The sequence below is a fragment of the Macaca nemestrina genome, chromosome 7 (assembly GCF_043159975.1).
Source record: "Macaca nemestrina isolate mMacNem1 chromosome 7, mMacNem.hap1, whole genome shotgun sequence".
In the NCBI taxonomy this organism is placed as follows: domain Eukaryota; kingdom Metazoa; phylum Chordata; class Mammalia; order Primates; family Cercopithecidae; genus Macaca; species Macaca nemestrina.
The window spans coordinates 13584996-13606226 of NC_092131.1; the positions used below are offsets into that span (position 1 = coordinate 13584996).

General features: G+C 34.7%; 1 protein-coding gene across 6 annotated transcripts in view; it reads right to left on the bottom strand.

The window, feature by feature from the left end:
* The window catches only part of LOC105467503 (protein phosphatase 4 regulatory subunit 4), a 105984-nt gene that overhangs the window by 44161 nt on the left and 40592 nt on the right, over positions 1-21231 (bottom strand). For 2 of the 6 annotated variants that reach the window (XM_011717127.3, XM_071099658.1), the window contains exons 4-7: positions 6288-6435; positions 5705-5778; positions 3238-3344; positions 2302-2409 (exon numbers count right to left, since the gene is read on the bottom strand). In XM_011717127.3, coding sequence (XP_011715429.1) covers positions 2302-2409; positions 3238-3344; positions 5705-5778; positions 6288-6435 — 437 coding nt within the window. Of the gene's footprint in view, positions 1-2301; positions 2410-3237; positions 3345-5704; positions 5779-6287; positions 6436-8896; positions 9547-9653; positions 9758-21231 lie in introns of those variants that run through there. The other 4 variants (XM_011717128.2, XM_011717129.3, XM_011717130.3 and 1 more) reach the window with 4 other exon arrangements.

The following is a 21231-nucleotide window of genomic DNA, read 5'->3' on the forward strand; positions in this document are numbered from 1 at the left end:
TTATATTAAACTTTATAAATTATAATATAGTTTTCCATTTTAAGCAACTTCAGCAAATATCTGGACTAATTAGAAAAACTTATCAGTAGTAACTGCAGAAACCTAAATAATATATTTTTATCTAGATTTCAGGGTATAAATTATTTTTCCATTCACCTAATACATGACATTATGGTAACTAATTTCTATACAGAAGATGATATATTACTCTAGGTGTCCTATCTAGAAGAATGAAATATAATATAAATGCTTTTAGGGAGTATATAATATTTATAAGACAGTCACAAATAGTTCTTATTCAACACTTTGTGTCTGCTTATTCCTCATGATAAGGTGTCATTGTAATGGCAAACACTTTGATAAAGGAGAGGTTTATTATGTGGGTAGCTTTCTTGGGTACAAGATGGAAAATGGCATCAATTATAATTGAAATAAGATGTTGATAGAGTCCAAGAAAGTTATTAAGAGCTGTAGAAACCTTTAAAAAATTCAGGGCAAATTTCAACGACTCTAAGACAATGCTGTCAAGTAGAACTTTCTCCAATGATGGAAATGTTTATCATTTGTGTTCTTCAATAGGGTAGCCACATGTGGCTACTGAGCATTTTTTAAAATAAGTTCATTATGAATGAGGAACTAAAGCTTTAATTTTCTTTAATTTTCCTTATTTTAAACTAAAATTGCCACATGTGACTAGGGGCTACCATATTAGACAGCATAGCACAAAGACAAGGACTCAAGCAATTGAAGTGCCAAAAAAAAAAAAAAAAAAAAAAAAAGTTTCCAAGAGATTGATCTCGGTCATACAGATACAGATATTAACATTACCAGTAGTTCATAAACATTAGGCAAATACAGGATGTAGACAGAGGAGGTAAAAGAGTAAAATGTGACAGAACATATCCAAAAGTCATAAAAATTTATTTCACATAAATTTTGCTCAGAATATATTTGTATACCTACTGAAATCCTTGAATTTATTAACAATGGAAGAAAATAGTTTAAGAAAAATAATTTCATCTCTATAGTAAAAGTTATTTTCATTCAATCTTTAAACAGAGTTTTTTTTAAAAACGTTAGAGTGATGCAAATTCAACTTAATTATCTCTGGTCATTAAAAATGAAAATAATCATAACAAATAACTCTTTCATTAATTGTGTTAAACTTCCAACACAACACTTAGGAAATATTATTTAGTAAGAGTGGACACAGGACAGAGTACACTACCATACCCTGTGTGACATTCTACTATAGCCTGTGTGACATTCAAAAGCCTTTTCAGAGCCTTAAATATTGGCCCAGATATTTTAAAAAATTAACAAAGGTACAAATGACCACAATCTGATTGCCCTAGCTTGTGAAACAAAGAACCAGATGAAATCAGAGCAACTTCTGCTAAAAATGAGAGGTTCCAATGATTTTTGCACCAATTTTGAATCTTGTTTTTAAAAGAAAAGCTTTCCCAAGACGGTTTTGAGGGAAGACTCCCTTTAATATCATACTTCTAAGACTGAAATGATATCAGTTCTTATGGATGAGGAGACTGGCTGCTATGTCCCTCCTGGAGCTTCAGGCACCCATAAAACAAGGAGAGTAACAAAGCAAATATTGGAAGCCTGAAGTTGCACAGAAGTTATAGAAAGTCTTCCATTAGAGTGTAGTCAGCCCTCAACATCTGCAGGTTCTGCATCTGTGAATTTAACCAACCATGAATAGAAAACATTAATAAAAAAAATTTCTTCTTTACTGAACATGTACAGACTTTTTTCTTGTCATTATTTTCTGAACAATACAGCATAACTATTTACATAGCATTTATATGATATTAGGTATTATTAGCATCTAGAGATTATTTTAAACATGTGGAAGGATATAAGCAAGCCGTATGGAAATACTACACTCTTTTATATCAGAGACTTGAGCATCCTCAGATTTTGGTATCCAAAAGAGGTCCTGGAACCAAGTCCCCAAGGACATGGAGGGACAACTGCAATCCCACCTGAAATGACCCAATAATATAGTCAAAGAATAGCCAGTCAAACATATTCCAAGTATGGTTTATATTGGGATATCTTTCATTTCCTGAATCTAGGTGTCTGGAATAATAACTAAGCAACTAAGGAGAATAAAAGAAATTAACATTAATCAAATACCTACCACCATGCTAAGCACATTCCTCTTTATCTCTTTTAATCCAGACATAGAGGAGGTACGTGTTATGATCATTTTTAAAGATCAAATATAGCCTTTCAACGGCATGCTTTCATGGAAATGGCATAAGGAATTCAAAGTATACCTACCCAATGCCCTGAGCTATATTTTCTAATTGCCGACACATACAAGATCGAACTTCATATTCTACATCCTGACAGAGTGATTTTACCAGAGGAAGTATTTCTCGCTTAATGCTGAAGTTGGGGAGAAAAGAAACATGCAAATGAATGAGTGTTTCAGAATAATATTCCCAAACAATTATCAATAAAATCTTAACTCACCTTAATAATAACAAATGTACTTTAATAGAAAAAATAATACTTTACAATGTATTTTACATATGTTATTAAATTTAGATGTTATTAGCTACTTATTAAATTGGATGTTATTAGCTACTTGTAAATTATGTATACCACAGTCTTTTAAAAATAATGGTTAATCTTGGATTGGCAGTTGAAATGTCTATAGCTAGGATAAAAGGCTGTAGCAGTGGAATATCTGAGTCTAGCAACCATCAACCAAAATATTCTTCAGCTTTACTCTTGTATCACAGTTACACAACATTCCATTCTTTTCATCTGGTATTTAATAAGTAGGCAAGAAGTAGCACATGAATTATACATATGCTCCATAAAACCTCAAAGTAAGTTAGATTATTCAAAATAACAAATTCACAACAACAGTGTATAAAAGCAGAAATTCTATCTTTATGCTGTTTGCCCATTTTGAAAGTCAATAAGGTAATGCCATTTTATCCTCAAAACTACATTTGGTATGAGATAGGGAAGATTAAGATAGGAAGTAGGAAAATAGTTTAGCTTATCAATTCTGAAAAGTTATGAGATTGAAAAGAAAGGCATCTGAATAAGTAAATTCTGTCATGAGAATTCTATAAAGTTAAAATAGTTAAGATAACTAAATTTGTATGCAGTATGAAATAATACAAATATATTGTTATACAGTCATTATACATTTTATATCAATGTAATAAAGTAGACCAAAAATTACACACAAATACTCACGTGTGGGCATCAAATTTGTTGGTCAATTTTCCTAAAATTTTACAACTAACTAAACGAGACTGGACTGTTTGGGAAAGTTGTGCCTTGGAAACAAGTGGATTCAAAATCTAAAGAGAAAATTCAGAGAAAAAAATTCACAAAATTTTATACATTCATGCCACTCATGTCGGCTATTTCCTTCAGAGTATTTTAATGTTCTAAATATTTTTAAAGAATCTGAATTACAGTTTGAGGTTCATGACTCAATAACTTGGATTATTTTGTCTTCTGAGTTATTAAGGTAAAGATAATTACAAATTATGCAATTAAAACAATTAGAAAAAAACTGAAGTAAAGTTAACGGTGATTTTACAATGCTCTGTATGCACAGATAAAAGCAGAATTTTGAAATATATATTTTAAAAAGAAAAAAGCAAATTAATGACTAAATACTTTGAAATGTATTTTTATTTCATATAGATTTTTATATTTATCCTAATGGGATGAAAAACATTATAGCTTCAAATAAATCCTATTAAATAATTATGTCATTTGAATACAATAAGCCAAGTCTGATATTGCATTATGTATACATTGGGCACTCAAATACTACAACAGCCTGACAGACTATAAAAAACTATGAAGATCAGACCCTGATTCCAGCCCCAGTTCTTTAGTTTGTCCAAATACTCTCGCTATTTCTCTATTTTTTTTTTTTTTCTTTTTGAGACGGAGTCTCACTCTGTCGCCCAGGCTGGAGTGCAGTGGCCCGATCTGGGATCACTGCAAGCTCCGCCTCCCGGGTTCCACACCATTCTCCTGCCTCAGCCTCCCGAGTAGCTGAGGCTACAGGTGCCTGCCACCACACCCAGCTAATTTTATTTTTTTTTATTTTTTTATTTTTTTTTTTACTAGAGACGGGGTTTCACCGTGTTAGCCAGGATGGTCTCGATCTCCTGACCTTGTGATCCACCCGACTCGGCCTCCCACAGTGCTGGGATTACAGGCGTGAGCCACCGTGCCCGGCCATAATCTCACTATTTCTAATCTCCAGTTTCTCATCTATTTAAAATGGAAATTAGAATATGTCCCACTAAGATCTCTTTAATTTCTAAAATTCTATGACTCTTATAGTCAACTGGCTTGTTTCCTCTCAAAGTAGCTGGAATTATTGAATATGCATTGATAATTTAGAAGTGAAAAGTTTAGAATTACATATCTAAAATCTTTGAAACCACATGTTAAATAATATGGTATTCTAGAGTAAAAATTGCATTATACAGCATATGGCTTTTCAAAAAATATAAAAATCACATGTCTACATTATGTTCAACATTTAAATATGCATAATCATCTAGATGTTTGGCATCAGATAGTATGCAAACATCCTTATAACTAGAAAATCTTCCCATTTTCAAGCCAATATTTAAGCATTGTGATATGACCATAAACTATGAAGACAAAGAAAGGACAAAGATACTTAATGAAGTCAGTAGAGGACATTTCATTGGCTGATGACTCTTTTTTTCAATCATGACATATTTGGAAAGAAATATATATAGAAATAATGTTCAAAGAATACAAAATCTTTTCATTAGTGGATACATTTCCTTTCCATTTTCTTCTTCTTCTCTCATTGTAATTTATTTAAAACCTTTAGGGAAGAGTGTGCTGTTCAATGTTGAAAATTAATAGGCAAACAACATGTTGGGAATAATATTTGTAAGTATAACAAAGAATTGGCAACCATAATAGGTAAATAGCACATATAAATAGTGATTAAAGGATAGGATCAAACAATTGCAAAGGAATACAGAGAAACTGATATAAATATGAGAAAATATTCAACAGCACAATAATTTTAAAATTCCAATTAAAATGTAATTCCATTTTTAGCCCATTAAATAGAAACACTATTGCTGATAAAAGTCCAGGAAAAGAGCATCTTCACATATTGTTAGTAGAAAGTTTAAGAATATTAATGCCCTCTGATCCATTAATTTCTTTTTGAAAGCTACAATTAAATAAATTATCTGAAAAACAGGAAGAGCTCTACAGAAATGTTCATTAATGTCCTATTCAATAGTAAAATATAAGCCTGAAAACAGGCTTAAATGTTTAACAAGTAAAATATTCTGCAGCTACTACCAAATGAGTTTAAAATAATATAGGAAAGTAATGCTAAATGAAAAACAACCATATATAAATTCAGTATGATCACTGATATGGCAAGCAGCAACCATATATAGGAAAAAAATTTGAAAGGAAATACATCAGGACCTTAAAAGTGGACAAGTACAGAACTACAAATTCTTTTTTCTTCCTTCTATATTTTATATTCCTCAAATTTTCTACAATGTGCACATGTTACATTCAAAATGAAAAACAACTTTCTTTTTTAAAAACCATTTTTGACAATAAACCTTTTAAAAAAAAAAAAAACCTTAGAGTGACTTACTCATTAGTATTTACCCCATGAAAGTATTACCTCATGCCGTAGGGTTTCTTTTGGCAATACTTCTATAACAGACAGAAGAGTTTCCAGCCATGCATTGCTGACACCTGGTTGACACAGATAAAACGTACTAAATTAAAAGTCTCACTTCAAATTCAGTTTCAACTCATCCATTAATAGTTACAATAGCACTTAATGATAAAATGGAAATAATTATTTTCATTACTATTCTAAAAAGTTTCTCTATTATTTTGTCTCAGTCAACATCTAGAAAATTTTTATATTTTTAAAAAAATAGTATTGGTAAGATATCTTTAAAGCAAGGTTTGCTGTTTTATTGTACAAACTATAAACATGACTGCTAGAAAAGGAAAAAAACTAAGAAGAAAGTATAATTCATAAGATGAATTAATGGGTCTTCAGTTTCCAAGGATATTAAATTTTGTGGGTTTTATAAGAAGACAGCCATAGCTATTTTAAGTCATTCCACTGCTCAACTCCTAGGCAGCATGGCCTTACTCAGTTATCCTCATCAGGCTAACAGTATTTATATAATATCATGGTCATATACAAAAAACAATAAACAAGTCTATAATTAAGCATGCTGGCCCCTGACCTGTGTCCCTGTGCTCCAGATGCAGGAGAATGACTTGGAGGAATGAGTGGGTATATGAATGAATTGACACTGATTCGTCCTGCAGAATGGTCAGAAATGACACCGCAGCCGTTAACTGCATTTCCACTCCTGCAACATGTAGGGCTTCCTGTATAATCAGAAACAGTTTTCTATTTACATAGATGAGAGATCACAAATTGTAATTTTTAAAAATCCAAGGTTATAGAAACTAAATAGTCATATTCCACAAAATTAGATATATGACCTTTAAGGATATGTACTTATTACTTTATTGAAGAGAACTATATTAATCTGCTCCTGATCATTTAACTTATTAGACTACACAAAATTTAAGTGTCTTAGGATTTTATAAGATAAAGTAACTTTCTATCACTTTATTGAATAAAAAATATAAACAGTACATAAACCTTTAAGCAACAGAGTAGAAACTTTTGATAGATTTTAATTTCTGTTTTCCTGTTTGGATTGTGACAGTTTGTCATCCTGCCTAGAATAATGTCAAAGCTCAGACAATCACATGTGTTTCCATTATTTGTATTTGTGTTTCAAAAAATAAACATCATACATTCTACTATTAAAAATACACTTGAGTATGCAAATATATTTCCCCTTTAAACAACTGAAGAGAACATAAATTACCATGAAGTAAACTGTTTTCAAAAGAAATTTTCTTAAGAATATGCTTTAAAAATTAATTATATTCATAGCCATCTCCATTTACCATTTAAATAATTTTAAAATGTATATCCAAAATTAAAACCTACATTATAGTATGTTTTCAACACACCAAAAGGTCAAAAAAAGTATCTTTCTACATAAGCCTCAAAGATATTATCTATACCTCTCTATGAGAGAGAGACAGTGTGCGTGTGTGTGTGTGTGTGTGTGTGTGTGTGTGTGTAATGTAAAGGCAACTAGAAGTATTACTTGTTTAATCAATTATGGCAATAATGAAAATTTCACTTTTATGCCTATTTTATAATATAATAAAGTCAGTAGAACCTGGAACTTAGTCATAAAACAAAGTTTCATATCAGTGATCTTAGGAATATTAATCCTTCTGCATTATTTCCTAATCGATAAAATGTGAATTATAGCAACATCTTCATGGAGATTTAAATCATTTAAATAGAACTTTTATGATTTATCAACTTGTGCAAAATGAACATTTAAATAATTACCATTTTATATCCACTGTCTTCTGTCTACATTACCCTTGAATATCTAGTTGGAATCTCATTTGCTCACACGTTTACTGATCTCTCCTTAAAACCTGCTCCTCCTGTAATCTTCCTCATCCTGATAAATAGTAAATGATATCTCTGCCCTTCCAGCTGCTCAGCCCAAAAACTACGGGGTCATCCTTAACTCCTCTCAATCCCTCACTCCCCACAGTCAAAAGGCCAATAAATCCTGAAGGGTCTACCTTCAAAACAGATCCAGAAACTGAACACTAGTCACCTCTCCTGTTGCCACCCTAGTCCAAGTCACCATCTTCTCCAGCCTCAATTACTCAAAAAACCTTTAATCAGTCCCTGATTCCATCACTGTCCCTCTATTATCCATTCTCTACACTGTAGCCTAAGGAATTATTTTAAGAAATCAGTCAAATAATGTCACTTTTCTGCTCAAAACTCTCCAATGGGCTTCCATCTCACTCAAAGGAACGGTCAAAGTCCTTTTAACAACTTACAGTATGTGTTCTCAGTTCCCCTTTTCCTGGATTTCCATATAGCTGGCTCCCCTACCTCTTTCAAGCCTCTACTCAAATACCACCTTTTCAATGAGGCCTTCCCTGATGACCCTACTTCGAGTTGAGTTCATCTCCTTACCCCAGCTCTCACTACCCACCTTTACCAGTTATTCATTACTATCATCCAATATACAACATGTTTATTTGTTTATGGCCTATCTTTCACAACTGGACCACAAGCTTCATGTATCCCCATCTCCTAGCACACAGCAGGCATTCAGTAAGCAGCTGCTGGGTGACTGACTATCTCTTACCCTCTCACCTACTCTTTCTGCTCTTGATGCTCTCTCCCTACACACACATTTTGCACATCTTCTAAAAAGTGGCTTCAAGAGATTTTGAGGTGAGTCCTAAAGATTAGGAACTGGCAGAATTAGACAGAAGGCAAAGCAAAAATGGATCACATAGAAATGTATTCTCAATCCTCTTTCTATCATGTCCACACTGCTGTCTTCCACCCTAACATCTCCATAACCATGATTTGGACCTATATATCCAGTCTTCTTGATTTAGCACAGTGGGACACTGCCAGTCATCACAATAGGAGATAACACAGGGATATCTACAGCAGAAGAAACAAAATAGTAAAGCACTTTGATAAAGGCCAGCGAGCTAATAACTGGCAACTCTAACAAACAATTGTCTACCAGATGCCAAAAACACTCCTAAGCACTGAATTCTTACTCACGGACTCTGCACTTCTATTCATCATTTATTAAGGCATGACTTAAAACAATGCTAAGCCTTCGTGTCATGGTGTGGAAGATCTGGCAGTGGCATTTCCTGTGGCAAATATCTATGTGCTATGGTTAATTGCCAGAAAACCTACCACATATTAGAGTGGCTGTTTTTGTTTTATTCTAAACTTTTGTATCACACACAAAAACATTATTTTACATGTTTTTTCAACCAAAAGCCAATTACATATAAGAGTTCTTGGCTGAGAGAAAGAGGGTAAGAATGTTAGAGTATAAAGCAGAAGCAGCAATTGGTCTCTGAAATCAATCCTCCCATACCCCTTTGTTTTAGTGTTCCCAAAAGAAACATTTGTTCCACACTAACAATTTTGGGTTTGGAAAACACTTTTAAAAGATTTGATGTGGCCAGTATACATCACTTACAGGTTTCAGAAGGCACAGCTTTTATTTAGAAACAGAAAGGACTTTGCAAAGAAATATTAAAATCAATTGTGAGGGCCACAACGTACATTCCAGTTCACATGAGTCTGTTAAATTCCAAGAGATGCAATTCTGCCCCCTCTTAAAGTCATTAAAGTCCTGGGTTTTGTACGTATGCAAACTTTATACAAAAGAAGAACATGAGAAGCTCTCCAACTTCATATCTTCTTACTGTATTACTTAGTCTTGACTCCCGCAGCAACATTTGCCCCAACTATTTTGCATTTAATTTTCGAAAAATCCTCAAGTCTTATCAGGATTTGGGTTTTTCTCTTGTTGTGCTGACTTCAACATCTGGGACTGTCCACTGTTAAGAAACCAGCACAGACTAAGAGATTTCATCACTGCTAAAAATCAACTGATTTTCTAAACATATTTTTCTGAAACATAATACAATAAGAGTTCAATACTTACCAGTAAGTGTTCTCCTCCACAGAGTCACACCCTCTGGACAAACATACGTGAGATCCATACTCTCTGGATAAATAAGTGTGCATCCTCATGGACCTTGGAAGACACTGAAAAGTAAATTCCTCTATTGCTTAAGTGCATGCCTTAATGCCAGTTACCATTCCTCTTACATTACTATAGTACGGCTGGCATCCCAACTTGAATTCCTCAAAAATGAAATGAGACATTAAGAGTTAATGGTACATTTCCAAGTTTTAAAAACTGTACCCATTCAAGGAAGGAAAGTGTAGTAAACATGTCTGTGTTTAAATTCGCTCTTTAGTTAGCATGAGTGGTGCAAGAAAGCATTTTGTAAAACAACATAATACATTCCTTGCAGGGAGGGAAATAGCTCTGTCTCCAACAAGCCTGTATTATATCCATCAGGAAGATATTTCTCCTTACAATACACAACATAGAAAAGCATTAAATAAATCATTGGCTTACTCCAAAAGAGCAAGTATTTAAGTTTCACAGATTCTGAACAGAATCTTATTGAATAAAACTGAAAAATATATTTATCATGAATAGTGCTAGTAAAAAGTAAAGGAACTCTAAAATTACACAATATCTGTGTATTTTTAGAGATAGTATTGATTATTTTGAAATTGAATAATAGGGACTTCTATATTAAAATACTGAATATCTGGGACATATAAAATATCTGGGGTATTAAAGATTATAAATGTGGGAGCTTTTAGTAATTAACATAATAGTGTAACAGCCCTCTTCATTATAAAATCATATTTATAAAATACTTTCAAATAGGTTAAATATGAATAATTGAAATATGCCAGGTTCTAAGATACCTTTAATGATTATACCTCATTATTTTCCCTATCCCTGATTGCCACATTCCACCACTAAAATAAAGGGTGTAAAGGACTAGATGAGATCACTGAAAATCAAAATCTGAGAGGGAAAATGAAGTGAAGACAATAAACAGAAATAACAAAGGGAGATATGTTTTACCATTCCTAAGTTTGTATTTCAGTGACTAGCAAGGTTCATGAGGAGGTACACATAAAAATATCCTTAAGAACTCTTTCCATAAAGGAAATACCAATAGTAAGTATCATGTAACTATTGTAAATATACAACAAAATATGCTGCCATGCAAAATCATAAGAACACCAAAACAAACAAATCAATTTAAAGACCATGGTTTTGCAACTGAGCCTTCTGGCTGCGGTACTCTGCTAAGTCATTTTTAAACGTAATAAATTAGAATCACAGGAATTTCATAATTTAGGCTTAAAATATGTAAATAACCTGCAATTCAAAACTTTGCAAAGAAAGGATGTGCTTTTCAAAGAAATATCTTTTTAATGGATGTTACAGCTATAAAGAACCATTCCTTCCAAATGATTCACTGTAGTAATATTTAATTAATTCAATATTTTTTCCAAAAATTATACACAGTTCTCTTAGAAAAAAAGCAGCCATGGAAAGTCTAGCAAATATCTATAAGCAAGAGGAAATAGGACTTTTTTCCCCCCAAGTCAGTCATAATACTTTCACCTTCTATCCTAATCTCTCTCAAAAGGAGCCCAAAGAAAATCTAATTCTGAAGATAATATCATTTTAATTTCATTCAAGTCCCAGCATCATACTATGTATTCTGGGAAATTGGAAAGAAGCCAAAGATAAGGATCTCTTCATTTGAGTGATTCCTGTTGACTATATACGCTCACTCAAATGCTCAGTTATGTTCAAGGCACTGTGCTGCTAGGTGCTAGAGACCTAGAGACGCAGCAATGAGCAGGACTAACAATGTACAGACACTTAACTGCACTAGCAGTAGAGTCTTACTTAACCTGATTTCAGGTACTAGATGATTTGAAGCTGGGCTGTCCTCCCCTGCAAAGGACAGTCTATTCAGGATTGCCCTTATTCCTACTGCAGAGGGGCTTACCAGGGACTCTGCAAGGCTGTCAGAGAAGTCACTTAGGCTCTCAGTCCCTCAAGACCCTCTTCTAGAATCAGCAAATACCCCCAGGCCCAAAGCAGGCCCCAAATTACATGTTCACTTTTCTGGATATTTGTTGTCTCTTCAGTCTTGGAAGGGTAATATTTTACTACCTTGTTACTTTCCATAGGCTTGTATGCAGATGATTTTTATGTTTTGTTCAGCTTTAAAAATTATCCTTGCCAAGAGAGTTGATTAGAGTTACCTAGTCTGCCTTTATTGAAAGAGGAAGTTCCCTTTCCCTTTCCTGTTATTATTCCTTCTTGATTTAATCTTAAAATGAGATTAACCCCAACATTTCTATTTTTATACCTGCATAGGTTCTCTGAGCCACACATACCCCTCTACCATACCCTGTCACCATCTCCACATCCACATAGATCAACTGATTGTTTGCTAACGATACATTAGAAGTAATCAGGAACTTAAAATTAAATATTTTACCAAAACCCTTGTGATATATGTCCTCAATTTATACTTCTAGTTCTTAAGCTTCCTTATTTTCTTGGTGTAAAATTATGTTTCCAATAGCAGTTCTCCACTTTTGGTCTTCATTTTCTCTGTAGACAATCTCTTCCACACAAATGACTTTAAATGTAATCTGTATAAATTTTACTTTTTTATTGGCAGACCTGTTCAGAGTATCAGATCTGTATATACAACTCTCTGCAGTCTCTACTTCGGATGTCTCAAAGGTGTCTCAAAGGCAACAAGTTCAAAATTGAGCTCACGGTATTTCCTTGGACACCTGGGCCTCCTCCAGTCTCTTGTCCTAATGTGGGCTTTCTCTAGTCTCCTATCTTAGTGTGTGCCACTGTTACCCACCTGGTTTACAAACCAAGATTTCAGGAGTTATCCTTGATACTATTGGTTTTTATTGCTCACATAGTCCTGGTTTTGTTATTTATTTCTTTAATCCGTCCACCTCTCCAACCAGACTACTTCCACCCTAATCCAAGCTATTTTGAAGGTTTGCTCAGGTAAGGGTAACAGATTCCAAGTGATCCTCACCCACTACATCCCTTCCATTCCATCCTACATCACTCTTTTCTGATTCATTTTTGACTTTACAGTCAGCATGAGATTTCAAAGCATTTAAAACTGTAATTTGAATATTCCCTTACATAATGCACCTAAGGATCTGCATAATTTGGGCTTTTTCACTGTCTCAGCAACTCCTCTTGCTTTATGCTCTAGGCACACTGATTTTCTCTCAGTTCTTTGAATCTGCATTCAATCTGCATGCTTCTCTTTCCTTCTCAATGCTGGGAATGTCTGCTTTCCTATCTGCCCTTATCTTGCCCTTCGTCTAATTATTTCTCTTCATACATGTCAGCTGTCACTTCTCAGCAAAGCCTTCTCTAACACCCCAGAGGAGATTACCTGTTTTTAGGTGCTCTTAGAGCATCTTGTACTTCTCGCTGTTAGCTGTTATTACAATTTTAGGTACAGAATTAACAGTGTAGTTAGAATGTAAGCTCCACCATCCTGCTACTGCTACTATAAACATAATGTCACACCAACAATTTGAAGCCCAGCTTCAAATCATCCAGTACCTGAAATCAGGTTAAGTAAGACTCTACTGCTAGTGCAGTTAGGTGTCTGCCAGAAGAAAACATATTCCTTTCATGAGAAAGATATCATCCTAGGCCTCAAACTATTTCTACAAAAGGTTTGTCAAATACAAGACCAAGCACATAATCAATAATTTCAACACACAGGAGGAGATAATATAATAAGCAGAAAAAATACAAAATATACACATACCAAAAGGAGCTCCAGGTACTCGTGCTATATGATACATACATGGTTCAAGAGGATAAAAGATACAATTGAGAATTTCAACAGAGAATTCTCTAAGATATAAAAAACATGGCAGATTTTAAAGAGCTAAGTGGAAATTCTAGACTAGACAAATACAATAATCAAAATAAAAATCAGGTTAGATACAGATGAATTAGTGAGACAGAAGGTGTATTCGAATAAAACACCGATGAATCACAAACAGAAAAAAGGATGGAAATGAAAAAAAGAAGATAAAGGACATGGAAATACTATAAAAATGTCTAATATATATGAAATTGGAGTCTTAGAAGGAGGAGAGAGAGAAGATTAGGCAGAGGCACATGTAAAAAGATATCTGAGAATTTTCCAAAATTGGCCAAAGAAAATAAGCCACAGAGTCAAGAAGCCATAAATATGCCTCCATATTTCTAGAAATCCACAGATACACAGTGTAAAATCCTATGCTAATAAAAACATCTATTTAAAATGCATGTGGAAGACATTTTCAAACAGACAAAAACAAAGATAATTTGTTACCAGCAGACTTGTACTGAATACTAAAAGGTGTTCTTCAGGCAGAAAAAAAAGAAGATTCCAAATGGAAATACTATAGGTAATTAAAAAATGATAGATATGTGGGTAAATCTAAATAGATATTGGTTAGATAAAACAACAATATCTAGGAGACCTGAAATAGATAAATAAAATAGCTAGCAACAATAACATATAAGTCAGAAGAGGATTAAATAGAGAACTGTAAGGTTCTTCTTGTATTATTATCTGGGAAGACAGTAAAAACACCAGTGAAATTTGACTTTGATAATATGTCCTTTTTGTAATGTCTAAGGTCACTAACACAAGAAAAGTAAAAGAGTCTGTAACTTCCAAGCTAACAGAAGAGGGGGAAAGTGGAATAATAAAACTACTTAATCAATTCAAATAAAATAAATAAGAGAAATAGAAACATAGAGCAGTTGGCAAAACAAAAAAGCAAATTATAAGATGACCTAAGCAATTACATTAAATGTAAATGGGAAAATATTCTAATTAAAATACAGTGTGAGATTGGATTAAAAAATAAAATCCAATCATGTTGTTTACAAAATAAAATCTAAAACATCAGGAGGAGCCACAGAGTGGAAGAAGAAATTTCAACACATAACCAGAATATGTACAGAGCATTATATCACTGAATGGTTATACCACAATTGACTTACCCATCAACTGATACTTGGGTTGACTGATACTTGGGTTGTTTCCAGTTTTAGCTATAGCAAGCAAAGCTGCAATGAACATCCATGTATAAGACTTTATATGAAAAGATGCTTCATTTTCTCTGAATCCTTAGGAGTTAAATAGCTGAGTAATATAGTAGATGTATGTTTAAATTTTTGAGAACCTGTTTTCTAAAGTTGTTGTGCCATTTTACATTCCCACCAACAGTGTAAGGGAGTTTGAGTTGCTCCACAATCTTCCACAATACTTTGTATGGTCAATTGTTGTTTTTGGGGTTTTTTTTGTTATTATTAGTACAGATATTTTAACAAGTGTGTTGGAGACTTACTTGCATTTTCCTAATGACTAATGATGTTGAACATCTTTTCTTATGTTTACTGGCCATCTGCAAATGTTCTTTGGTGAAGCATCTTAAAAATTTTTCCATATTTCTAAAAATTGGGTTGTTTTATTATCGTGTTTTGAGAAGTTCTTTATGTATGCCGAACACATGTCCTTTGTCATCTATGTGATTTATAAATACTTTCTCCCATTCTGACTTTTCATTCACTTAGTAGTGTCTTCTGAAGAACAGATCTAATTTATCAAATTTTTCTTCTAAGGATCATGCTTCTAGAGTCATATGTAAGAAACTTTTACCTAACCCCAGGTCACAAAGATTTTCTCTTATTGTTTCCTCTAGAAGTTTTAATAATTTCAGTCTTTAACATTTAGGTCTATGATCTATTTTATCTTTTGCATATGGAGCAAGGCATGGATTTATTTTTCAAACTGTTTTAGCATCGTTTTTTGAAAAGCCTATCCTCTCTATAATGAATTGCCTTTGCCCCTGTGTCAAAAACAAACTGACAATTTGTGAGGTAGGTGTGAGATTTTTTAAACTTTCCCTATGTCTCATTGATTACTTTATCTGTCTTTACACCAATCATACAGTATTAATTGCTGTGGCTATATATTATGTCTTGAAATCAGGTAATATAAGTCCTCCAATTTTGTTCCTATTTTTCAAAGTTGTTTTGGCTATTCTAGGTCCTTTACAGTCTCATATTAATCTTATAATTAGTCTGTCATTTCCTACAAAAATCTAACCTACTTGAATTTTGATTATTTTGCATTAAACATATGCATTGATCTGGGGCAAACTGACATCTTAACAATATTGAGTCTTCTGATCCATGAATATGATATACATTTCAGTTCACTTAGTTCTCTCATTATTTCCTCTCAGAAATGTTCTATAGTTTTCAGTTTATAGATCTTATGTAACATTTACCAGATTTATCTCTAAGTATTACATATTTTAATGCTATTTTGATAGTTTAAGAGAAACTTCAATTTCCAATTGTTGGTTGCTGGTTTGTAGAAATGCAATTGATTTTTGTACATTGATATTGTATCCCACAACCTTTCTATACTCGCTTGGAAGTTCCAGTATTTTTCTTTTGTAGGTTCCTACGTATGATAACGTTATCTGAGAAAAAAAGACAGCTTTACTTATTTCTCTGCAATGTGAATGTTTTTTCTTTTTGTTGCCTTACTCTACTGGCTAGAATGTCCAGTATACTGTTACACAAAAGTGGTAAGAGCAGACACATTTGGCCTTTTCCTGATCTTAGGAAAAAGTCTTTCACCTTTAAATGAAACTGTAGGTTTCTCACAGAGGAAGCTCCCATCTATTCCTCGTTTACTGAGTTGTGGGGTTATTTATTTATTTATTTATTTATGAGATGGAGTCTCGCTCTGTCGCCCAGGCTGGAATGCAGTGGCACAATCTCGGCTCACTGCAATCTCCACCTCCCGGGTTCAAGCCATTCTCCTGCCTCAGCTTCCCAAGTAGCTGGGATTACAGATGCCCACCACCATACCCAGCTAATTTCTCTATTTTTAGTAGAGACAGGGTTTCACCATGTTGGCCAGGCTGGTCTCGACTCCTGACCTCATGATCTACCTGCCTCGGCCTCCCAAAGTGCTGGGATTACAAGCAAGAGCCACCACAACAGGCCTGATTTTAAGACACAGTCTCACTATCTTGCCTAGACAAGACTCAAACTGCTGGGCTCAAGAGATCCTCCTGCCTCAGCCTCCTAATAACTGGGATTACAGGTGTGCATCATCACACCAGGCTAAGATTTTTTTTTTCCAGAAATAGTTGTTGGATTTTGTCATATACTTTTTCTAAATCTACTGAGACTAGATGGTGGTGTTCCTTTTTTAGTTTTCTGATAAGATGATTTATACTGATTAGTTTTTAAATTTTGAAACAATCTTGAATTCCTGAGATAAACTCTGACTAGTCATAATGTATTATCATCCTTTTGATATATTGTTGGATTTGATTTCTCATTTTTTGGGTGTTTGCATCTACGCTCATGAGTATATATACATTAGGGTAATGTTTGGCCTGAAAGTTTATCAGAAAGTTCTTACCTCCTCCTTTATTTTCTGAATGAATTTGTGTAGAATTGTTATTTCTTTTATATTTACCCTAATTTTTACCATTTCCAGTGCTCTTCATTTATTCATGTAAATCAATTTCCATCTGGTATCACATTACTCTCACCTAAAGAATTTCCTTTACAACCGAGTGCGGTAGCTCACACCTGTAATCCCAGCACTTTTGGGGGTGGATCATCTGAGATCAGGAGTTCAAGACCAGCCTAGACAACATGGTGAAACTCTGTTGCTACTTGAAATATAAAAATTAGCTGGGCATGGCAGCAGGTGCCTGCACCTGTTCCCAGCTACTTGGGAAGCTGACGCAGGAGAACTGCTTGAACCCGGAAGGCAGAGGTTACAGTGAGCCAAGATCATGCCATTGCACTCTAGCCTGGGCAGCAAGAGTAAAACTCCATCTTTAAAAAAAAAAAAAAAAATTTCCTTTACCATTTCTTGCGGTATAGATTTGATATAATTAATTCTTTCAATTTCTGTTTATCTAAAAAAGCCAATTTATCTTCGTCCTGGAAAGATATTTTAACTGGGTATATATTTCAGTTGACTTTTTAATTTTTGCTTTTCACTTTCAGTACTTTTAATATGATATTCTTTTGTCCTCTAGACGACATAGTTTCTGATCAGAAGTCTGTTCAATGGTCACCTTTGTCTCTGGCTACTTCCAAGATTATCCCTTTTTTATTTTCAGCAGTTTATGATGTGTCTAGGGGAGAGGGTGTGTGTGTGTGTGCGCGCGCGTGCGCTCCCATGCATTTATTCTGCTTGGAGTACTCTGGTCTTCTTAGATCTATGCTTTGTCCTGGCTAGTATTTCTTTAAATAATTCTTCCTTCTCATTTCTCTTTTCTCATTCTGAGATGCCGATCGCACATATATTAGATCTTTTTATGCTGTCTCAAAGCCATTGGATGTTCTCTTCTAATTTTTCACTCTTTTCTATCTCTATGTTTCAGTTTGGATAATTTCTATTTTCTATCTCTATGTTTCAGTTTGGATAATTTCTATTTTCAAGTTCATGGATTCTTTCACCAGACATGTTCAAACTGCTGATAAGTCCATTGAAGAAATGCTTCATCTTAGATATCATTTTTATTTCTAGCATTTTCTTCTTTTTCTTTTTTTTTTTTTTTTTTTTTTTGAGACAGAGTTTCGCTCTTGTTGCCTAGGCTAGACTGCAATGGCGAAATCTCTACTGACTGCAACCTCCGCCTCCCGGGTTCAAGTGATTCTCCTGCCTCAGCCTCCTGAGTAGCTGGGATTACAGGGATGCACCACCACGCCCGGCTAATTTTGTATTTTCAGTAGAGACAGGGTTTCTCCATGTTGGTCAGGCTGGTCTCGAACTCCTGACCTCAGGTGATCCGCCTGCCTCGGTCTCCCAAAGTGCTGGGATTACAGGCATGAGCTACCACACCTGCCTATTTCTAGCATTTTCATTTGATTATTTTATAGATCCTCTCTCTGTTGAAACGCCCTATACATCCAGGCATGTTGTTTTTTCAGTGGATATTTTACCATATAAATCACAGTTACTTTAAATTCCCTAATATTTCCAATATCTGGGTCTTCTCTGACACTAGACCTGTTGTTGTTTTATGTTTTGGAAAGTTTCCTTATTTTGTGTGCCCAGAAATTTTTGATTTTGAAATGCTGAATGCTGGATATTCAGTGACAATAGAGGTAATAGTATTTATGCTCAGAAATGAACATTCCTCCTCTGCTAAGCTGTTAAGTACAGGGGGTTGAATAGTAAGTCTAGTTAGCAATGGAGCTGGGTTTGAGGATTTTTGTTGCTATGGCAATCACAGCACCACAGGTTTCAAACCTCCAATAGTGGGCCACTATTACCTTTTGTTTAACGTGCAGCCTCAGATGCCAAAGGGTTTTCCTCAGTGTTCCTGCTCCACCCTCAGTTTTCAGCAGGGAGTCTCTCTCCACACTCTTGTCCCTTCTCTAGTAGGACAACTGTTGCTTGTTACTACTACACACTAGGTTAATGGTGGATGTAGAGGATTCTCAGATATCTTGGTCCAGCCTCATCTTGGGCAAGGTCTTTGAGCCTGGGCCTCAGGAATGTAACTTTTTCAGTGTTCCTGTCCTATAACTTTGTATCCTGGGGTGTGGGAGGGGAACCTTTGTCAGGGTCAAGTTTCTTGCCCTATCCCCACTGGTGGCAGACCTCTGCTTTTTATCAGTGCAGGGTCCTAGGTCTAACATCTCCTGCCTTCCACACCCAGCCCCTAGTGTCAAAAGGCTTGTGCTCCCACCTTTCTCCCAGAAGCAAGTGATCTTTGCATGGTTCTGGACGAGTGAGGGTTTTCTACCTCCCTTCCAGAGGCAAGTAGGTTTTGCTCCTATCACACCCACCGAAGCAATGGCACTTCACCTGGGCTGTAGAAGCAGGAAAGTTCACTGCTTCTCCCTCCGCAGCTTAGACTTTGCTTCATAAAGGAGAAGGTTTTCAGAAAATGGGCAGAGTTGGCTCCTGTCCCTCAGCAGCAGCTCATCAGTACCACACCTTTATCATCAAGAGAGATGCTCTCCAATCTCCTGCCTTGTCCCCCAGTCTATCTCACAGAGCAAACAGTGGAGACGTATGGAAAAGAGCTTGCAAATGGATGCAAAGCTCCTCTGTGTCTAACCTACAAGTTATCCTAAACACATAAACTGTGCTAGCCCACAGCCACCCTTTAAAAATGTGTTAAGATCTTAGCTGATACTGCTAACTACTTTATGTGGTGGGCACCTCTTCCTCCTATGCTCTACCAAGTCAGTGTTCCTCCGTCCCATCTATCCTCAGAGGGGTCTTGTGAATTCAGCTCACTTGGCTGCCTTGTGACCAGCACTGATGTGCTCAAGAAGTTATGACTGTGTGGATTTTGGGGATAACCTACTGTTATTAGAATGAAAGTGATGTTCTCTTGCAGCTTTCTATATCCTAAATGGAAGTGAAACGGATTGCTTTGTTTTTGAGCCCTAGTATCATTCCTTACTCCCTTACAAGCTTACACATTTAAAATAATTTCAGAAACTTCTGTTCGTTTTTATTGCAGATAGGGTAAAAATAACAAATGACTGAATGACTAAGAAGCATATGTGAAAACACTGGTGTCCACTAAGAATTTACTGAAAGGCATTATTTTTAGGTCTATAAGGAATACCAGTTAATATAATTCTATATACACAGAAAAACTATATACTCAGTAAACGTTTCATAGAACTTTAATTATCATTGTGAAGTAATCAGTAATGTCAATCTATTTTGTCCTTAAATACACATAGATATATATGTAAAAAGAAAAAGCATAAAATACATTATTCTCAAAATGCATAGCATTAAATGTACTTTTATTTTTTAAGCTGTAAACCATAGAACAGTTTGTATCAATCTGTTCATCTCTAATTCCTTTCATTAATACTCTTTTTTCTGAGTGAAATAGAAAAATAAGTTATATAATTTTATGCTTCCTAAACCACAAGACCTCTTAATTCTGACCCTGATGATTACCTTCTGTCAACCTTACATTACAGGAATTATTTCACTTTCTTACTTACATTCCTTCCTATCAGTGTCCCCAAATGTTTAGCCTGTCTACAGAATATATATTGTGGGACTTTTATGACCTGTAAGGGTCTGGAACATCATGATCTGCTCATTATGCTTATCTCAGAACACATCATCTTCAGTGAGGAAGACAGATGCCTGTTTTCTTAGCTGCAAACCAAATAAGAAAGCAGTCTGGATCATTTGTTTATGCTCTTTAATTCCTTTAGTCAAGACTATTTCTTTTCCTTGGTGAACTGTAAGAATAAATTATATACTTTCATGCTTCCTAGAAATCTCCCAACTAACTATTCATAAACACTGAATTTTTTAAGCCGAGATTTTCCCAACTGTAAAATGAGTATAAATACATCACATGGAGTTGTTAGGAAGATTTTTTTAAGGATATATCTAAAGCATTAAGCACAGCACCTGGCCCACAGTAAGTGTTCCACATATTATTACAGCTTGAGTATCCCTTATCCCAAATGCTTGTAACCTGAAGTGTTTCAGATTTTGAATGTTTTGGGATTTTGGAATATTTGCATATTCATA